This window comes from Episyrphus balteatus, chromosome 4, assembly GCF_945859705.1.
Source record: "Episyrphus balteatus chromosome 4, idEpiBalt1.1, whole genome shotgun sequence".
NCBI classification, from domain to species: domain Eukaryota; kingdom Metazoa; phylum Arthropoda; class Insecta; order Diptera; family Syrphidae; genus Episyrphus; species Episyrphus balteatus.
In genome coordinates, this window is record NC_079137.1 from 33,419,248 (window position 1) to 33,441,514 (window position 22,267).

General features: G+C 33.9%; 3 protein-coding genes across 3 annotated transcripts; 2 read left to right on the forward strand and 1 right to left on the reverse strand.

The window, feature by feature from the left end:
- Positions 1 to 278: 278 nt before the first annotated feature.
- LOC129917750 (mitochondrial translation release factor in rescue) lies at positions 279 to 757 on the forward strand. Its single transcript, XM_055997841.1, has one exon. It carries the CDS (start codon positions 297 to 299, stop codon positions 732 to 734), a length of 438 nt encoding a protein of 145 aa, XP_055853816.1. The 5' UTR covers positions 279 to 296; the 3' UTR covers positions 735 to 757.
- Positions 751 to 4,997, reverse strand: LOC129917742 (RING-type E3 ubiquitin-protein ligase PPIL2). The gene is made up of 4 exons (XM_055997834.1): positions 4,812 to 4,997; positions 3,805 to 4,759; positions 1,291 to 1,442; positions 751 to 1,230 (listed from the first exon to the last, which is right to left on the reverse strand). Exons 1-4 carry the CDS (start codon positions 4,841 to 4,843, stop codon positions 792 to 794), a joined length of 1,578 nt encoding a protein of 525 aa, XP_055853809.1. The 5' UTR covers positions 4,844 to 4,997; the 3' UTR covers positions 751 to 791.
- Positions 4,998 to 16,002: 11,005 nt separating this feature from the next.
- LOC129917749 (CCHC-type zinc finger nucleic acid binding protein) lies at positions 16,003 to 16,905 on the forward strand. Its single transcript, XM_055997840.1, has one exon. The coding sequence runs from the start codon at positions 16,204 to 16,206 to the stop codon at positions 16,705 to 16,707; it is 504 nt and encodes a 167-aa protein (XP_055853815.1). The 5' UTR covers positions 16,003 to 16,203; the 3' UTR covers positions 16,708 to 16,905.
- Positions 16,906 to 22,267: the final 5,362 nt, after the last annotated feature.

Sequence of the window (22,267 nt, forward strand, 5' to 3'; positions counted from 1 at the left end):
TTGCAAAATAGCAAGATTTTATTTATAATTTGTCAATGAAATAAAATGCCTCAACCATCCAAACAACAAATCTTGCGTCTTTATAAGCATCTAATAAGATACGGCAACCAATTGTATCTAACTGACAAGTCATATTTCCTTGGAAGAATTCGTAGAGAATTTCGCTCCAACCAAGAACTCTCCAACCAAGCAGACATCGAATTTAGCTTCAAGGTAGGAAACTTTTTTTTCAATTCCTATTTTATGGTTATGATGATTAAACTTATCTTCTTAGCGCGGTGAAACTTTATTAAAAAATGGCCGTATTTTATAAATCTACAATCATCCAAACAATTCTTCGCAACACCTTAGTTAATAGTTATCGTTTTAAAGCCACTCTCGATTACTCAAGATTTCCAAAACTAATTGAATCAGAATTAGAGGAAACTTTTGTTCGAGGAAGTGGACCTGGAGGACAAGCAACCAACAAGACATCAAACTGTGTCCAGCTCCGTCATATACCAACCAATATTGTCGTCAAGTGTCACATCCACAGAGTTGCATATCGAAATAGAGAAGAAGCTCGAAAGATTTTACTAAACAAATTGGATCTTCTCTATAATGGTGAGTACTCAATTGAAATGCAAAAAAAGGCTATCGATGGTCGAAAGTCAAGCGAGAAAAATCGGCGACAAAAAAAACTAGCCGAAATGAAAGAAAAGTGGAAAGAGCGCGAACAGTCAACTGATGAATAAAGATTTGATATAAAAATTCTTGATTTAACATTTATTTTATTTGAAACAAAAAATTAACTACCAGGATTTGAAATCTCCAAACTGAGAGTTGCTTTCTTTTCGTTTCTTCGGTGGAGCACCTAGAGTGACTAAAGTCGATGTTGAACTAGTTGAAGCTTTCATTTTCTCTTTAAGGCTATTTAAATCCAAATATTTTCCCACACCTTCTCTGTACACTTTGAGCTTCTCATTCATTCGTTTTTGTTTTGCAACTTCAGTTACTATTTTCACTTCTTTCGCTGCTTCTTCGGCTCGTTCACGAGCTAATTCCTCTTCAGCTTCTTGAAATGGATCAACAAATACTTGAACTTTTTGAACTACAATATCCGTTATTGGACGATCTTTGTTGTCGACTTCGATTTTTTCCATTTCATTTAGTGTCTCCATGCCACCGACAAGTTTGCCAAAAATTGTATGTTTTCCATCTAAATGACGGCAGGATCGGTACGTTATGAAACTAAAAGAGATTTTTTATTGAAAGTGTTAAGGTTAGAATTGTTGATAAGATTGTGCTTACAATTGAGAAGAGTTAGTATTGGGTCCTGAATTCGCCATTGAGAGAATGCCACGTCCTGTATGGGATAGATTTGGGCGGAATTCGTCTTCAAATTTTTTGTTCCATATGGAAGTTCCACCTGTTCCAGTTCCAGTTGGGTCTCCACCTTGGATCTAAGCAAGAGAATGTATACATCTTTTTGAATATATTTGGCTTTTGAACCTCCTGATTTTTTTCTATAAAAGCATTAAACAGAGTTTTACAAGTAATGTCACAGAAGATGAATTAAAATTGCTTTCTATTAAAGCTGCTGGACCTGACGATGACGGTCTCGGCTCAGAGTTTTTGAAAGAAACAGGGAAGATTTCGCATTACTATTTAGTCATCGTTTGTTCAGGATTAGGATGGAGAACGTATAATAATCAGCAAGAGTAGTTAAAGATATTATACAGACGTCCCAAAGCTAAAGAAAAGGGAATGAACTGTAATGTATTAAACATCATTCTTGAAAAAATAGAATGGAACTCTTGCGTCTTGGGCAGAATCGCAGGAAACAAATTGGATATCGACCTAGCCAAATGAGTAAAGTTATAACCACTGAGATCACTGGGTCATGTTTACAACAATGTTTTAGTCGCATTAAAGCAATACAATTGTATGCTATAACTCCAACCTAATCTGTGTTTTTTTGGCATTGGTATCCGCATTCACAGTTGGCGTTTACATGAAATGCAAAATCAACACCCAGCTGCCGATAAGAATAGAACCTAAATCGTTCTGCGGATAGAATTTTAACAAAGTGCATAAGTTTACTTTTTCTTTTCTCTTTGTACGCGCATACAAATTTTTGTTCAGTGTTGGTATTTGGGAAATCCTACTACTGATAGATTTGCCAAAAAAACACGCCTTTAGTATAAGACTATGGTAGTTAGCTAAACTTGTAAAAGTCTACTGGGTCCTTAAAACGAGACGTTAAGATAAATTAGTATCAAACTCCTTTGAAAAGGCAGACTTATACGTCCCAAATCATACTGTGGTATAGAAGTGCAAACATGATTCAAAAAATTACGAGATATGGTACACATCCTGCATCCATCTTATCATCTTGTCATCATGTCAGATCGCCAAGCGAACTCCAAACTTATTATATAATAAAATAACACTCTACTGGGTCCCTTTATTTTTTGGAGTTTAAAAGAACGAAGTAGTAGACTCCTTAACAAAAGCAGGTGCCACAACACTTCAACGCAACAATCAAACAAATGATACAAAAATGATGAGTAGGCCAAACGAACAAACTTCTAAATTGAGGCAGGCAAAATTACTATTTGAGAATTTCAAACCAAAAAAAGATATAAAACCAGCATCAATCTGAGTAGGAACAACCTGAGAATAATAAAAAAGATCCTCACAGGCCACTGCAAATTGAGAAAACACCTTAACAATCTTGGCCTGGGAGACAGTGCTACCTGCAGATTCTGCAATAATGACGAAGAGACACCAGCCAGAACACATACTTTGCAACCCAAGCCAGCAACAGATAGTAGTTAAAAATCTACCGTCGCTTGAAATACCCCAAATAATTAAAAACCTGAAAGGTATCAACCTGGAGAACGTGCTGAAAGAAACAACTTGCCGCTTAATTGGGGGCACAATAGACTTAAGGGTCGCAATGCCACTTCCCCGCACATACATTCATTCATTGAAACAGGAATGTGACCACTCTTTTTGGAGAAACGTGTGCTAAAGAATGGCAGAAATAAGCAATCAAGTGTTCATCAACATTGTCAAATCAGTTGACGAAAATACTGATGTGCTTAAGGTAAAATTTGGTGACTTGCTGAAAAAAGCCGGCAATATCATCTACAGAGCATACTAAAGCAAAGTGAACCACTTCTTGAACCACGAGACCTACCTCATAGCTAAAAACAGTTTTGAAAAAATTAGCTTGTTATTTAAAGTAAGAGGTGAACTCGTCGGTTTAAACTATATCCCTCATAACTGCCAATATTGTGCGTTTTGTGCAATCGCAAAGAACGCGAAGATGTATTCCACTTCCTAGGAGTTTGCCCAATTCTCAGGAATTTTTTTAACGTCAGTCTGGTAGACGGCTCTCGGCCATACCATTTAAAGACTTATGATATTTTAAATTAAGAATATATAATTTGTATTAACTTTTGAAGCCAATAAACTAAACTAAACTACATTCATTTAACAATATTCTGGGTAACAAAGCACTCATGTTTATACTATTTCTTGAAATACTTAAAATACTTAAATTCGTCAAGACAACTAATTCAAACGTAGAGTTGTAAGAGAACTACCTAGAAACTATAAATGAGGCACAATACCCAAACACACCGCTGCAGTGCAATGTCCCCTATCATTCGTTAATTGCTCGAGACCAGAACACCACCTCAACTGGAGGAATTAGAAGAAAGCTAAACAACTTTCTTTCTGCCTGGTGCTCACTTCAATACCTAAAATCTAAAGAAAAAAAAATAAGAATAAATTTATTTTTCTTTTCGTTTTTACCATAAAATTCCTTATAGATCGATGTAAAATAGTGTCATCATAATATCCATTCGAACAATGTTTAATAAAATTTTCGCTCGCCTTCGGAACCGTATCACAATGAATCTCAAAATTCAGAGGTCCAAAATTCGTAGTTATCCTAACATAACCCTTCTTCTTAACTCGTTCATACTTGACAGTATCATCATCAATTCGTGCTGCTTCATGATTAGACACTGGAACCATGGCTGTCGATGTAAAACTAGCAGCCACAGCTCCCGTAGAAAAATGAGCTGCATTGAATTTATCAACAAGTTTCTTTTCTGCAACTGCAGTCTCAGCAGCTGGCTGATAGTCTTTTTCCAACTGAGCCAATGTTTCTTTAGTTTCCAAATTCATCGACTTGATACGACCTTTGGAACCCATGAGTTTGTCTGAAATTTCATCTTCAGTTAAAACCCGTAGATTCTTCTTTATATGATGAAATTTCGAAATATCAAACTTTTCCAAGTGCTGCGGATCTTGAATGGTTATTAAGTCTTTTCGCAAAAAGGGAGTATCATCGACTAGATCCTTCCAGTTCTTTGTTTTGATATTTAATTGTTCAATTGCTTCCCAGGAGAAGACATTGCCTGTGACAGCGACGGCTACAATATGGGAATTCTTTGTAAATGGTTTGAACAAAGCCGGACAATGATAGTCGCCATCGGAATTCTTGTGAAATTTCAATGGAACCAAGGCTTTGGCATCTTGGGGTTTGCCAGTGATTGGATTAATCTTAAACATCTTAAGGAAATCAATGATTGCTTGGAGTTCAAAGACATTGCCATCTTTGTCGCTATAAGGAATTTCAAAGGGTATCATTGTTATGCAGCAGTGGTCGAAGGGAAGACGCTTGAATTTGATGTGTTCATTTTCGGCGGATTCGGTTTTCTTTCCGCCATACAATTCTGACCATTCAGTGTAGGTCAGATACCTGCAAATAGCTAAATTGTAGTTTACATACTTTATTTTAGATTTGTTCTTACATTTTGTCCTTTTGATGCTGTCGTTTACCCATCTTTACTTTTTTGGGGACTTTTTTTTGGAGAAAATTAGAATTTACGGATTTGTACCACAAATAAGATAGCTTTAGTAATAATGGTTTTTTATTTAGTTTTTATTTAAAGATATGATTTGAGAAACTTTTATTTTTTAATTTTTGATAATTTATTGTGTTTTGTTTTGGTATTTTGAAAGTGCATCTAGTGCGTATGACAGCGGAAACTTCATAAAGTGGGGAACACAAGGGTTATCGACAAGTTTCACTTCAAATGTTGTTTTCCATTTGTAGCTGCAAAGTGTACTCTAGATTTACCTTTTCGTTATAGTTATACTTCTTTTTCTTTTGTTACTTCAATAATGGGAGGTAAAACTTTAAGCATTACTACATTCTGTATATATTTCTAATTAGTTTGAATTTATTAAAAATAAAATACTCAGCATAAATTTAAATGTTAAACAAAATTGTAAAATATATAAAAACAAAAAAATTTTAAGCCTTATAGCCTTGTATATCGTCGCCCTAGTATTTAAGTGCCGTATACGCCATTTTTACATTTTTGGGAAATCGCATTTAAGTGTTCGGAAGATAATTGCGAAAGAACTAACCGCTGGTATTTTTTGATATTTTAGTATGATATATAAGCTGTGTTTTTTTGTTTATCTATATAGATTTTGTGCAAAAAAACGACATCGAGATTTTTGAAATCCATGCAAACATTTGGCACCACTGTACATATACTTTGTCAGCTGTCTGTCAAAAATGTTGCTTTTGTTTTTTTTTTTATTTTAACTCCGAAGTGGGAAGGCCATTACATCCATGTTGGATGCAAACAAAAATTTTCATATGGCCATCATTGTATATATATTTCTATAGTACTATCATGAAGTCGAATTTAGTATTAGTTGATGTCGCCACTTTTTTGAGGTGGCGCTCAGTGTGGTTTTTTCATACAAATTCTGCTTTTTCAAGTCACCACTAGAGTTCCTAGGATCGTTTTACTTCATGATAGTACTATGGAAATATATATACAATGATGGCCATGGCATCCATGTTGGATTCAAAAAATTTTTTTTTCACAAAAAACCAAAAATAATCTGTATATTCTTAGCTACATTTTAAGACCATGACCATTAACATTAGTTACGTCGTTCTTGTGTTATAAGCGTTTGAAGGTAGCCATATTGAATTTTTTTTTCGATTTTTTTAAAATCAAATGTGAAAACTTTTTTATTTTTATTTCTAATTTTTCGAAAAAACTTTGGTAATTTTATATACATATCTGTTCAACAATCTTATCAGGATCCATTTAAGACTTTTATCTGAAAAGTGCATTGCGTATATCTCGAGATATTAACATTTCAATGCAACCATGTCAAACAAATTTTTGATTATTTTTTTCTATGAGAGTTTTTTTCAAACCTCGTTTTCTCCGCTTTTTTTTTTGTTAATATTTTCAGATATTTCCATATGAACACAACAATTAAACCACCTTGGCACTACTGTTTTTATCGAGAGAAAGTAAAATCTGGATAATTATCTGGATTTTTCAAAAATCTATACAGATAAAGTTTTTGTTGTATTTAACACGTAAATTGTTTTGATTTCAAAAATCTCGATGTCGTTTTTTTGCACAAAATCTATATAGATAAACAAAAAAACACACCTATAATTAAAATGTCTTTTATATACATGCTATTGGACATCTGCAATTCGTTTAGTTTTCAAAATATTTAAATTTTTGTCCAAAATGAGTTTGCCGTATACGCCATGAAAATCAAAAGTTTCTTTTATTCATATACACGTACGTCAAAAAAAAAAACACAACGTACGTCAAAACAAATCTCAAAATTTTCTTGCATTGCATGAAAAATTTGACGTAAATGCCAAAATTTCTTGTTTTTGTCAAAACAATAGTGAATATCTCGGCAACGAAAAAAGATAGAAAAAAACGGATAGCAGATTTGAAAAGAGCAACTTCGAAAACATACGACTGCATACCTAGTTCAAAAAATGCAATTTGGCACTCCAATACTAGGGCGACGATATGTTGCCATGTCACTATGTTTGAATTTATTAAAAATGTCACCATGTCGTTATGTCGCTCAGTGGCGTACGTTGAGTCACCGGGGCCCCGGGGTAAGACTAAAATTTGGGGCCCCTTTGATATTTGGGGGCCCCTTAGTTACAAAAGAAAATTACGTATACGCCATACGTTTTTTTTTTGTATGGCTTATTTAGTTTTAGGTTTATTTTAATCTTTTAATAGGTGTGTTTTTTATTACAACCGGTCTTAACTGGACAAAAAAAACGCAGTCTGGGCTAAGCAACTTACATGTTAAATACAACAACACCTTAGCCTCTTGGGCTTAGTTGTTTAGCCCGGAGATTTCTCTGGGCTTAACTCTTTGAAGAGTTTTAAATCTGTGCTACCAAACTAATTTTTTCATAAATTGTTTAGAATTTGTTAAAAAACGTGAAAATTCACGTTTGGAAGGACAAAATGTATTAAAATAGTTTTGCTAGCATACATTTTTGTATCTCTTTGTAAAACATACAAGAAAAATACAAGAAAATGACTAAAGCGAAAAATATGACAACTCTAAATTTTTGTTTTGTCTGCTGTTTTCGGAACATTCAATATACAGTGCTGCCAAGATTTCAGGTTAAGCCCCGAGGCGTTTTTTTTGTCCAGTTAACACCGGTGGTAATAAAAAACACACCTAATATGTTCGTAATGCACTTTGCTATACTTACTTAAAATGTCTCTCATAAAAGTAGTAAACACTTGTACTAGGGGCCCCCAAAATAAAATATTTAGAGACCCCTAAAATAAAAATTTTTTTAGCTTAGGATTGATAGTTCTTGGGGCCTCTGTTCTGAAGTAATAAAAACATATTTTATTTTCCATCATCAGACATATTTTTTTTTTATTTTGGGGCCCCTGAAAAATTATTTTTAGAGCCTCAAAATTAAGTGCTTAGAGGCCCCTAAAATATAATATAATTTTTTTGGAGCCAAGAATTAAAAGGTATTGGGGCCTCTGTTCTGAAGTAATATTCGGAATGCCACCAATAACGTAATGTTTTTATTTTGGGCCCTGATGTATTTATGTTGGGGCCCCTGAATTTATATTTAATTTTCCATTTGATTGTTTTGAACCACTTTTGAAGATCCTCAAATAATATTTTTTTGCTGTTTTGGGGCCCCTAATGTATTATTTGTGGTGGCAAAGATTTTTCAAGTAATATTTTTTGGGGCCCTAAGATAAAATTATAATTTTTCTTTTAAAAAAGCAGTTTATTTTTTTTGGGGGCCCCTGGGGTAACTTTTTTTTAAAATCAATATACATAAATTGTGTGGCTACCAATGCATTATACATTACACTGAATGACATAATTTGTCTCCCTGGTTACTTCGTAACTCAATTTATGTTAACAGTTTGCTTCTCTGCATTGGCTCCAGTGGGGGCCCTGGGGTCGGTTGGGGGCCCCGGGGCACCGCCCTGCTTGCCCCAAGGGAGTGTACGCCCCTGATGTCGCTATATGTCCCAACTAGCACAACAGCTTCTATAAATTTAGATCTCACAGGTACTACTTTTTATACAGCTTGTATTGAGCTTGCTTCAGAATTTAATTGCTTATAGAAGTTCGAACTTGTTTAACAACTTCTAATAAGTTGTTTAAATACTGTTAAAGAAACTTAAACGAAAAAAGTTTGTTTTCGGAAAAGCCTGCTTAGTGAGTTTATAGGAGCTTTACAGAAATTACCAAGTTTAGTATTTGATTTTTGGTTTTGATATTGAATAATCTAGCTCCGACACTTTTTGGTTTTGACATTGAATAATTTAGCTCAGACATTTTTTTTTGACATTTCTGCTATTTGAACTGATTAAGTTTTTGATTTCATTTAAGGCTTGGCCACACCGGAGGGTATGCGGTAGAGGTACGGGTAGCGGTAACGATATTTGTATGAAAAAAATTCCACATCTGAACGTTGATATGTCAGTTTGGAATTTTTTCATACAAGTACCGTTACCTCTACCCGTACCGCTACCGCATACCCTCCGGTGTGGCCAAGCCTTTAATGAATATATACTAGGATGGCCGAGTGGGTTGAGTGGCGGACTGCCACCAAGTAGGTACGAAGTTCGATTCCTGGGTGTGGTAAAAAAAATTATATACTTTTAAAATTATTATCAATAGATATACTTAAAACTAATGGAATAATATATATATTTTCAGATCAAAAGATAAAATTCATGATTAAAAATAAAATAAAAACCAGTTAAAAAAGAATTCTTTTTTGTTTTTGTAGTTGTTTTTTTAATTTCGATAAGACATGTATTAAAGAGCTATACAAGCTCTTCCGAAGCTATCTGTCAAATCTCAAAGCTTCGGTAGAGCTTCGGTAAAGCTTCGTTTAAACTTCTTATAGAGGGTCAAACTTGTATAACGTTCTCCCCAAGTAACAATTTTACTTGCATAAGGTCCATTTTCTTCGATTCGGCAAGCTATAGTTTGTATAAGCTTAGTTTAAAGCTTACTTACGCAAATCATCCATTTTGGAAACAAAGGAGGTCTCCTTAAGGCTATCTCGAAGTGTTTAGAAGAAGCCTTGTAAATATAAGTTAAAGAAGACCTTCATAAGACCTGTTTGAACCGTTTTAAAGAAGCCTTCTATTTTCAAGTGACAGAAGGCTTTCATAAGACCTGTTCCAAGAGGTTCTTGTAAGTATGCAATGTTTTCATCTCTCAAGTATGCAATGTTTTTCACCAATAAGTATGCAAAGCTTTTATCCTGCAGATATGCAATGTTTGTAACACTTTAGAAAAAAACATTGCATTTTTATGTGAGGTTTCAATTAGCTCCCTTTTTGCCACTCATCTTTAATATTCGAGTATGGTCTACTGGTAAAGTGCTGGCTTGGTATGCAGAGGTACGTGGGATCGATTCCTGGCGGGGCCATATGTGAAATTAAAAAAAAATATGTTCTTTTTCAATTAAAATAAAATTCTTCCCATTTCAGAACGACAGGAAAAGCATTGACATGGCCAAAAAAGAAGAAAAAACAAAATAGAAACAAAAAGAAAAAAAAATCAATAAAATCTTTTTTTTTATTCATAAATTCAACATCTTATAACAACCTCCATAAGGCCTTATTATAACATCCAATGCAAATGATAGTTTCCTTAGCGAAGCTATAGTTTCCCTAAAATGTTTCATTGTTTTGTAAAAAGGCCTGCATAAGGTCGTTTTACGCTGTTCGTCACAAGCTATAAGCTTGTGGATTGCCTGTGGAGGAAGGTCTTGGGGAAATTCGGTAATGTGCGCCAAAATGATTTGCATAAGACTTGTCCTTCTTCTTAAACAAGTCAAAAAATAGCTTGCATTGACCCTTATGAAAGCTAAATTGTTACTTGGGTCCTTTTTCCATGCCCAACAACCTTACTAAAGTTTAAAAGAAGCTAAAATGTAGCTTTTGTAATACCTTAACCGAAGCTGAAATGTTAGTTGGGGTTGCCATGTCGCCGTGTCACTATGGCGCCATGTCGCCATTTCGCCATGTCGTTATGTCGCCATTTCGTTATGTCGCCATGTCGTTATGTCGCCATTTCGCTATGTCGCTATGTCACCGTGTCGCTATGTCGCCGTGTAACTATGTCGCTATGTCGCCTTGTCGCTATGTCGCCGTGTCGCTATGTCGCCATGTCGCTTTGTCGCCTTGTCGCTATGTTGCCATGTCGCCATGTCAAGATGTCGCCGTGCCGCTATGTCGCCATGTCGTTATGTCTCCATGTCGCTATGTCGCCATGTCGCTATGTCACCATGTCGCTATATCACTTTTTGTCACCATGTCGCCATGTCGCTATGTTACCATGCTACTATGTGGCTGATGTCGCCATGTCGCTGTTTCGCAATGTCGCTATGTCACCAAAGTCAACACCGAAATGTTTTTCTCATCAAGTATTATGCAAAAGTCAAAATAATAAAAATATAAATCAAAAAATGAAAGAAAATATATCAGAAAATAAGTTTCAAAACAAAAAAAAATTTAATTTCGTTCAAGATTTCGTTATGCTATTTTTGTATGGGAAATTTCGTTTCGGCTGCGTACTAGACTTTCAATTAAATTTAAAAAAAACTCAGCACATGCCTTTAATGTAGCGTTCAAATAGTTAGTGCTGCGGAAATAAAATGTTCACAGCTATGAAATCTGCTTATATTTTTTTCATTTGCAACGGTTGGGTGCCGTGAAATAACGCCGAGCGAAATAACGCCGAATTCCAAAATTCGGCGTTATTTCACTTTACAAAAGCGAAATAACGCCGAATTTCAACATTCGGCCTTATTGCGCTTTGTCAAAGTGAAATAACGCCGAGTCCCAAGTGAGAAATAAGGCCGAATGCTAGAAATGTGAGCATAGAAGTGGACCTAAGTTAACCAGTATATTAAAATTCTAACCTTTTTTATTTTCAAAGGCATATAAGGCCCTAATTTATTAAGGCAGAATGGCCCCAATACCAATTTGGGACTTATGTCCATCCAAGCGAGGTATAGGTTCCAAAAAAGTTTTTTGTCTTATGTGCCTCTTATTTATTCATTAACAGATTAGTCTCAAGAAGGTACAAAAACATGTCGCAGGGACAAAAGGCCCAGGGATATAGCACCCACTTTTTATTTATGGGAGTTATGTTCCACTTGAGTGGGTTGACATTTAATTTAAGAATTATATCCCACTTGAGTGGGACATAAGCTCCATATATTTTTCATTTAAGTGGGACATAAGCCCCACGCTTTTCGAAATATAAAACAATAATGAACAATTATAACTTTGGTATATTTTATTCGCGTTTTGTTCCAGAGTCTTTAAATGCAAAAGAAACTTTGAATAAAATAATGATAAGAAACAAATAGATCCCACCTGTTTTAATTGGTGGAAAGCAAAGCGGACACAAATTTCTTACATGAGAATCTATTTAATTTTTGGAACCCAAACGCGAAGCGGAAAAAAATTTTGCCCACGGGAGAATCAATTTTGAGGTGTGAAAATAAAAATTCGCGCGAATTTTTCTCTTCGCGTTTGCCAAGTTATAACACAAACATATCTTTGTTGTTTGGTATACACATAAATAAAACAATAAAACCCAAGATACTTAGGTTTATAAACAGTGAAATATTTTTGGAGGCTGAGAGCATGCTGCTCTGCTGCAATCCCCTTGATTGGATACACTATTGAATCGGCTTATTTGCCAATAAGGTGGGACATAAGTGCAAAATCGAATTATGTAACTATCCCAAATACAGTTATTCAGTTGGGAGATAATTTTATAATTTGTAAATTCTTTGTTAGTGAGACATAACGCCCATCCTTTATTTGTGGGTCTTTTGTCCAACCTGAGTTTGACATAAGCCCCACATTTAATTTGGAACTTATGTCTCACTCAAGCGGGATGTAAGCCCCACAATAATAGTGGCTGTTATTCCATGGGCCTTATGTCCCTGTGCCAAAAATATGGCATTTCAATACCAAACTGACTGCAGGTGGTTACATAGAAATTTTTCCTAAGCTCCACTTAGCAAGATTTTCCTCACTGAAAAAGTGAAATAACGCCGAATCGGCGTAATTTCACTTTGACAAAGCGCAATAAGGCCGAATGTTGAAATTCGGCGTTATTTCGCTTTTGTAAAGTGAAATAACGCCGAATTTTGGAATTCGGCGTTATTTCGCTCGGCGTTATTTCACGGCACCCAACGGTTGGCTACACTGCATTTTCATAAAGCTGTGTACAGATTGTTTTTAAATCACTAATGCCTGAATTCATCAAGACTTCGATTTAAAAAAAAATATGTATGTGTGGCTTTTTATAAAAATCGTTATAAATGAGCCCGATTTCACAAAATTCAAGCTCAGTACGCTGCTGATCCCAACTAACATTTCAGCTTCGGTTAAGGTATTACAAAAGCTACATTTCAGCTTCTTTTAAACTTTAGTAAGGTTGTTGGGCATGGAAAAAGGAGAACGTTATACCTCTGACCCTCTATAAGAAGTTTAAACGAAGCTTTACCGAAGCTCTACCGAAGCTTTGAGATTTGACAGATAGCTTCGGAAGAGCTTGTATAGCTCTTTAATACATGTCTTATCGAAATTAAAAAAACAACTACAAAAACAAAAAAGAATTCTTTTTTAACTGGTTTTTATTTTATTTTTAATCATGAATTTTATCTTTTGATCTGAAATTATATATATTATTCCATTAGTTTTAAGTATATCTATTGATAATAATTTTAAAAGTATATAATTTTTTTTACCACACCCAGGAATCGAACTTCGTACCTACTTGGTGGCAGTCCGCCACTCAACCCACTCGGCCATCCTAGTATATTCATTAATGAAATCAAAAACTTAATCAGTTCAAATAGCAGAAATGTCAAAAAAAAAATGTCTGAGCTAAATTATTCAATGTCAAAACCAAAAAGTGTCCGAGCTAGATTATTCAATATCAAAACCAAAAATCAAATAATAAACTTGGTAATTTCTGTAAAGCTCCTATAAACTCACTAAGCAGGCTTTTCCGAAAACAAACTTTTTTCGTTTAAGTTTCTTTAACAGTATTTAAACAACTTATTAGAAGTTGTTAAACAAGTTCGAACTTCTATAAGCAATTAAATTCTGAAGCAAGCTCAATACAAGCTGTATAAAAAGTAGTACCTGTGAGATCTCAATTTATAGAAGCTGTTGTGCTAGTTGGGGATGCGAAACGAAAATTGTTCAAGTCCTCAAAGTAAAGTTCTTAGTTTGGGATTTTGTTTTGCCGGAAAATTGCAACAATAAAAAGTTCTTTTGGAGTAAGAAAAATGACCTGAACAATTAAACGTGATGAGTGACAAATGTTTTAAATTTCTCCAAATATTCTAGCATACCTAGTTGTGTAAACAAAATTTTCGTTTGGGATTTTATTGCGCTGATTTTGTATGAAAATTATCAGGGGTATTCACAATCTGGTGCAACAGGCCTAATGAAAATGTAAAATTTTATTTTTTTTTTCAAACAGATCGTGAACGCACCACTTCTTATCTACAGTAAATATTAAAGCATGAATGAAATTCCATGATATTATTTATATCAGCATCTTTAATGAGTGTCAACTTAGCGAAACACCCATCACTGATCCAAACGGGACTAGGCGCATAATTTGCCGTTATTTAGTCGTTAATTAGTTGTGGTAATTTTGATTTTGTCGTTCATTGTTTTCATATATATTTTTGATGTTTCGCTAACTTGATATCAACTTAGCGAAACAACAACTCTTAAAAAAGGTCTTTTTAAAAACTTGAGTATGCCGGAATTTGCCGTTAATTAGTCGTTAATTAGTTGTGATAATTTCGATTTTGTCGCTCATTGATTTCATAGGAAAATATGTTGTTTCGCTAACTTGATATCAACCTAGCGAAACACCATCTCTAAACAATTTTTTTTTTTGGAAAACTAAGTATGAGGGAATTTGCCGTTAATTAGTTGTTAATTAGTTGTGCCAATTTCAATTTTGTCGTTCACTGTTTTCTTTCAAATTTTTGACATTTTCCCAATTTGACATGAATTTACCAATTTTTGCTTCAAAAAGTGACTTAAACTTGACGCATCAAAGCGTGGCTTATACCAAAATTTGCCATTTGAGACCCTCAAATTAGTTGTGCCAATTTCAATTTTGTTGCTCACTGTTTTCATTCAAATTGAGTGTTGTTCCGCTAACTTGACACGAATTTACCAATTTTCGCTTAAAAAGTAGCTTAAACTTAACGCATCAAAGCGTGGCTTGCACCTGTTGTTCGGGACCCTCGATTTAGTTGTACCAATTTCAATTTTGTCGTTGATATCAAGTTAGCGAAACAACATATTTTCCTATGAAATCAATGAGCGACAAAATCGAAATTATCACAACTAATTAACGACTAATTAACGGCAAATTCCGGCATACTCAAGTTTTCAAAAAGACCTTTTTTAAGAGTTGTTGTTTCGCTAAGTTGATATCAAGTTAGCGAAACATCAAAAATATATATGAAAACAATGAACGACAAAATCAAAATTACCACAACTAATTAACGACTAAATAACGGCAAATTATGCACCTAGTCCCGTTTGGATCAGTGATGGGTGTTTCGCTAAGTTGACACTCATGCATCTTTACGTTTTTCGGGGTTGTCCCTCCACCTTTTTTCCAATTTTTATAATTAGAATTCTTTGTTAGGTAATTGATTTTCACAAATTAAAAGAAACAAATAAGGGGGCACGAGTGGCGACGACCATTATAAAAGAGATAAACTATTTATCATGGGCGACGCTACGGCGAGCTGCCATTTGTCGTTCCTTTAGCTTAGTACGCAAATCGAGATACATTTTAGCATTAAATTTTTTGCTCTGTTTTTCTTGACTTTTGTCTCGTTATAAGTAGTTAACTACAATGACGCTTAAAAGTGAAAAAGTGGGAAATTTACAAAAGTAAAATTTTTTTATTTCTTTCAAGCTCCATTTATTTTTGGAAAAAAAAATACAAAAGTTGTTTTTGAAACCAAAAAATAAGCTTTCTGCATATTATTTTAAATTTTGCAGTCGGAAAAACTATGAAAATTTTCACTTTTTGACTTTTTGCAAAAAGTGGCCGTTGTAGTTATTTTTTAGCTGAATCTGCGCACAAGTCGGCTGAAATTCTCAAGTAAATTTTAGATAAATTTGAGAGAGATAGAATTTTGTATGGGATCCAAAATTTATTTCGATCTGCGTTCTAGGCTTGTATGGAAATTAAACCTAACAAAAACAACAATGATTTTTTATGACATAACAACCAACCAACTTTATTTCATAAAAGAACGGACCACAGGTCAAGCAGAAATGTTTTTCTCCCTCTCTCCTTAAAATGCAAATAAAAACTGCAATGCAAAGAAGATCTGTCATATAATTTCACTCTGCTCACGCTCATTGGCTAAATAAATACATGATTCCTTTCAGGAACCTAAAATAAAATATATATTTTCAACTCCTTGATGCAAACACCCTCGAAATACACATCAGTCTTGCCACAATTGAAATATCTAAAAATCCTCCTATTAACAACCCCAAAAAATAAATGAGGCAACACGAGTTCAGCATGCAGCCGGTATTTATGTGGGCATTAAAATTTTCTCACAAGTCGGAGGCTTTATTTGGACGGCAGCCATTTCGATTTGCATTTTGTGCCGTGGTGGTGGAGACAGTTTTTTGGGAGTTTTTATTTCTATTAATTAAATTAGTTCCAGTGAAGAAGTACCCAATTCTTTGAAGTTAAATCAAAGTTATTCCAAAAAAAACTTCAAAAACAACACAAAAAAAATCAACAACAATGTCATCATCATCAGCTTGCTACAAATGCAATCGCCCCGGCCATTATGCCCGTGACTGTAATTCCGGGCTCCGGGATTCACGCGACGGACGCGATGGCGGTGGTCGAGATGGTGGTCGCGGCGACATGCGTCGTGGTGGCGGCGGCGGAGGTAACCGTGAAAAATGCTACAAATGCAACCAAACCGGGCACTACGCTCGTGCATGCCCCGAAGAATCGGAGCGTTGCTATCGCTGCAACGGAATTGGTCACATTTCCAAAGACTGCACCCAAATGGACAACCCAACATGCTACAAATGCAACAAACTCGGCCACTGGGCCCGCAACTGTCCCGAACAGATGAACGATAGCCGTGGCTCGTCCAACTCTAGTTTATCCTGTTACAAGTGCAACAGAGCCGGTCACATTTCCAAGTATTGCCCGGATGCAACAAAGACTTGCTACAGCTGTGGCAAGAGCGGGCATCTGAGGCGTGAATGTGACGAGAAGGGAGGACGCAACTAAGTGCAGAAGACAGAGGATAGAGGATGTTTTTTCGGTGTCGGTGGCTGGCAAGAGCGTTTTACGACCCCCGAGAAGTAAAACTTCGCCTTCTTTATAATAAAAAAAATATTGTACTTGTACTACCTACCCCCAATATTTCAAAACACACAAAATAACAAAAAAAAGAAAAGAAAATCTGACTAAAAAAAAAAAATAAAATATCACTGTGATTGTTTTTTTTAATTGCAAATTAAAATTACTGGAGCTGCTGATAGAAAAAAATATAAAACTAAATTGAGTTTTTATTTCGTTCTTCTTACAGCAGTGTGAAGAAACTTTTATTAATCGTTTGTTTTAAGGTTTTAGATGGAGCTTCTATTTTGGGTCTTTGCTTTTTTTTGGTTTCCCCAATTTCTTTTTTTTTTTAGCAGCGTATAATTTCCAATTTAAAGACAAAAGACGATGGGCATTTCTATTCTATCTCTGATTTATCCTTCTTCATTTTGGAAGTACAGTCATCGTTTTCTATACATAAATATGTGCCTGTTTATATTGCGCCATACTGCCAACAAAAGCTAGTTTTGTTGTTGGTAGACGATTGACGACTTTAAACATGTTTTTTTTTTTTTTGTAATCTCCAAAGGCACTTTGAAAATTTTCTTTCATCGACAAGAACAAAAAAAAAAAAAATCCAAAAATGTCTTCTCTATCTCTTTGAATTGAAGAGAAACACAAAATTGCGACGATGACACTAGTACTTGCCTTTGCCAGAAACATATTATAAGAAACACGCGGTTCTCATAAGTATCATAGAGTCGAGTCGCATTGCTGTTATACATACCCGTTTTTCATCGAATTGAATGAAGATTATAGAAGGGAAAAATCTCTGGCATTGATATCAGGGTAAGTAGATACTTTCATATCTTTAAATTTATATATTTTCAAGTTTTTTTTTTTTATATTAACTCTATAATAATAAGGGATGAGATAAAAATATTGTTTGTTTAAGTTTTTTTTTTTTTTTGCATTTGTTGCGACTATTACCAGCCAGTCGGTTTGAGTGAGGTTATTGTACTACGTCGTCATAGTTCAATGCCAAATTAAAAGTGTGATTATTATTTATTTATCGCACATTCCAAATAAAACAATCTGTTAATTTAAATTAAAACATTTTTTCCAAGAGTCTGTTTTATGTTGTAGCTTTCAGAATTTCATATTATACCTAAATGTATTTTATACTTAATCTTAAGCAACGTGGTTTTGTTAATTTATGCAAAAAAAACTTGAATAGGGTAGGTTTCTTTTTATATTCACACATAAAAAGTAGATAGTTTATGCTGAATAAAAAGATGCAGACAGACAGATGCAAGCGCAAGAAGTGAAAAAAAAAAAATTGAAATAGGTACATATCGAAATAGGTAGTTGTAGCATTGAATAATTACAAATAGAAGTGACACTGCAGATTACTCATGCGACCACAACGTACCGGAAGATAGATGAACTAGGTACATGTTTGCGCCTCAACTATCATGTATTTTCGAGTTGAGGCTTAACTAATAATTTTTTTTAAACCTTCATAAAAAAATTAATAATTATTATTATATTGAAAAGTCATATTAGTCTAGAGAACAAGGACGACGCCTTTTACTCCTGCTGGCCTAGGTTCGAATACCGGTAAAAATTGAAATTGTTTTTTTTTTTGTGGAGATTTTTTTTTCGACAAATTTAATTCATTTTTATTCTAGTAATGTAAAAAAAAAAAACAAAAAACAATCTCAATTTCCCGTCAGATTCGAACCTAGGCAGGTAAACTTACCAGACATTCACCTTATCCTCTAGGGCAGGCCTGTCAAACTCAATGATTTCGAGGGGCCGAAACAGCGAGATCAAATTTTTTATGGGCGGCAGAAAAAGTAAAACTAAAATTTGTATAAAATAAATAAAAAAAAAAAAACAAAAATCAGGAAGAAAGATAACATTCATTTTTTCCATTTACCATTTTTTTCTCAGACCCAGGTAAATAAGGCTGGATCTTATAGGTAGCTCATTACTCTTAATTACCGAAGTAACTGGTCGTATCGACAGGAACCTATTGTGAAATTCACAAACGGTTTTATATGGCAGTTTTATACAAAAATCGGGGTTCGGCACACCAACTTGAACGAATTTTGAACTTATTACGGAGTCACACTAGAAATCGCTTGCCTCCATTTCCATATGATTCAGCATTAATTTTATGTTTATGGAAAAAAAATCGAAGAAAATCAATAGAACTTGTCTTTCAAAGGCAGAAACAAGCCTTTTTCATATTCAATTTTAAAGTTTAGATTTTTATCTATATGTATAAGCGGGATTTGATTTTGGGTTGCTGGATTTGCTTTTGGATTGTTGGATTTGCTTTTGGGTTGTTGGATTTGCTTTTTTAATTCAACGCACGATACAGCGACGACAATTTTACAGCGGAAGTTTCCCTGGGTGTCCACTTCTATTTGTAATTATTCAATGGTTGTAGAGAGACAAAACAAAAAAATTCTCTCAAAACATAATTTTGCTATGAAGTACATACATACATATAATTTCTACTAGTTTCATAGAAACATAATGCTAAAATGGTAAAAAGCCAACTTAGAACAAATTAATTCCAAAATAAAAAATTAAGGAATTTTTTTTTGTAAAATCACGCCTAAAATTGTAAAATTAAAATGATCACAAATGGTCACAAAATGTCAGCTTTTTTGGATGTGTGGTTTCTTAGATATATGGCTTCAAAAATCATAAAAACCGTAACTAACTAGCTCACTGACTGACTCCTAATTGATCGATCATGAAAATAATGGAAAACTTCCCGTTATCATAAAAACTTTAATAAAAAAAATCAGGTGGCGTTACAGAACACTTCTGGTAATAGCCGGATCTTGAAATTTTTGAATCTTTTTAAACTTACGATTTTTTCGACAGGGGTATGGTATCATCCCATTTTCACTGGATTTTTTGTAAAACGATTATCGTGGAAACTATTTCGTTATCGTTCAAACGCGATAACGTATAACGATTACATCGTTTTATTTCAACGATACTCGTAAATCTTTACGACTGCCATTTGCCTATCGTTTGACTTTCGTTTTTGTTAAGGTATTAGGTGTTATAATATTGTTGCGTCTGCCGCAATGTGAGCCTCAAAAAAATATGTTTTTTGGTTTGGTTTGGCCAAACGACTTTTTCGTTTTAAATAATCGCTCTTTTTGTCGTCACTATCGTTTACTTTATTATCGTTGATTTGTTCCTCGTTTCGTGATAGAGACCCAGCTGAATATCGTAAAATATTGAAGTTTAGTAGAATGGTAAGGCTGGTGATCGTGTGAGCATTGTGAAAATAGGTGTAAGGGCTCTCTAAAATCCAACGACCGAATACAGGACAGACCTCAAAAACACGCCGACTGCGTTTTTGTATGAAAACTCCATACCTGAACGACGAAATTAAAGTGTGGAGATCTTTCATAAAAAAACACTGTTACGGAGTTTTTTTTTGTCGTCGGTCGTCACGTGTCATTGGTGTGACGTGTTATGTGTGAGACAACCTGAAATCCCTCTAAAAATCAAGATCTGAAAAATTTGATCTCAATTAAAAAAAAAAGATCTCTTTTGGCAATTAAAATTTGAGATGCCAGTATTCCCAGTATTTTTTTTCTGGCAGATGAAAATTTACATGAATTTCTATTTGAATGTCAAATACTTCGGTGTGTGTGAAAGTGCGTGTGCAAATAGGTGTTAATCTCTTTAAAAATCGAGATCCATAAAATTTGATAGCAGATCATTAAAAAATGATCTCTTTTTGCAAATAGAATTTGAGATACCAGTATTTCCCAGTATTTTTTGACAGAAGATCAAAAATAAATTAAAAATTATTGATTTTTTCTGGCAAACGGAAATTAACATTAGATGGATCAATCTAGTGAAATCTCCTTGTTTATTGTAAATCCATGAAAACAATCAAAAGAATGTTACATTCATATATGTAAGGCTGTAGGACATAAGTGATATTCTGAATCCATTTGTATCAATTATCATTTATTTAAAAAAAATTATGCTTGAAGCCCTTTCAGGTTATCCTTTTTTTCTATCTTTTATAGCTCGTTAGAAATATGAATGACTCCTAGTTTTTGTCTTATTTAACTTCACTAGGTTCTTATATTACTGGCTTTTTTTTTTGTAACAGAAAGTGAAAATGGGGGACTGATTTCAACTGTAGAATATCAAATTACAGAAACAAAATCAATAAGAATTGTTTTTGTTTGGCTATATATTTTTGTGAGTGTGCCTTTAAAAAAAAAATAACAAAATAAAATAAATTAAAAAAGAATTGGTAAAGTATGTTGCACCGTGGGGCTTCTTAGTTTTGAAGGAATGGGTCCTTAATATCGAAAAAAAACTTAATAGACTCACTAAAATGCTCTTAGTAGGTATTTATTTGGATTCAGAATTACGTATAGTATTAATTGTGTTGCACACACCCAAATATGTGTCATCAAACAAAGATATGCCTAATTTAATCATTTCTTTTTTATAAGGGAATGAGTACATTTAAAATTAAATGGTAAAGATACAACCGAAACTTATAACTTACTCGTAAGTTCCCCCAATCGGACGTCCCTCTCCTTATAAAGTAAAATAGCTAGTTCTCAACAAGTTTTTGTTGTTGGATTCTGTGTTATTTTAAAAAGCTTTGGTAATCATCCAACAAGTTCTTAAATGATGCTGGATTTCAAAGACAAACCAATACAATTAAGTTATGTATCAAGAAATAACAATGGCAAACTTAAAAGCTAAATACATTACAATGAAATGGATTGCATATCAAGAAAATACTGAAACAAAAAAAGACACAAAATGTAAGTTTAATTTTACACGTTCCTTTTAGAATTATTAAACGTTTGTAAAATAAACAACATATAATATATGAGTATAAGAAAATTCTTTATCTTTTATTTAATTTATTTAATTATTAAAATTACTTTCTAATTTTAGGAAGAGCAATCACAACGTTCGATGTTCACAAAGTAAAAAAAAGCACAAGGGATGCTCAAATATGAATTGTTTTCAAAAAATCTCGCTTCGAGAAATAACGTCGATTTTCCATATTACGTTTAATTGGAATTTCGAAATTTGGCCCCTTGAGAAATATCCTGTTGGTTAAGATAGAAGACAATCTCAACTTAGCAACGAGGTTAACCATGACTAACTTCGCAAAATGGATTATGTTAAAAATCGAGAAGCAGGCCACCTATACTGCCCATAATCTCGTTAACGCCCTAACAACATTTTTAATACTTCTGATATAGAGGAATAGAGGAAAAACTTAATCACTTACCACAATCTGAATATAGAAATAAAAAAAAAAATAAAAAAAACTATTTGAAATTTTCTGGCTTATTTGAAGGCCTAAGATAAAAAAAAAATAAATGAGAATAAACTCCAAATATGCAAAAAAGTGAAAATCGAAAATTTTGTAGTTAGGGCCTTGACGAGATTTTATTATGGACAGTTTATCTAAAAGTACCTACTGTACAAAGTAATGGCAGAT

Coding starts and splice junctions, on each gene's coding strand:
- LOC129917750 (XM_055997841.1), top strand. CDS start 297: ATGGCCGTATTTTATAAATCTACAATCATCCAAACAATTCTTCGCAAC.
- LOC129917742 (XM_055997834.1), bottom strand. CDS start 4,843: ATGGGTAAACGACAGCATCAAAAGGACAAAAT. Junction 4,760..4,811: donor CAGCATCAAAAGGACAAAAT/GTAAGAACAAAT, acceptor AGCTATTTGCAG/GTATCTGACCTACACTGAAT. Junction 1,443..3,804: donor GATCTATAAGGAATTTTATG/GTAAAAACGAAA, acceptor TCTCTTGCTTAG/ATCCAAGGTGGAGACCCAAC.
- LOC129917749 (XM_055997840.1), top strand. CDS start 16,204: ATGTCATCATCATCAGCTTGCTACAAATGCAATCGCCCCGGCCATTAT.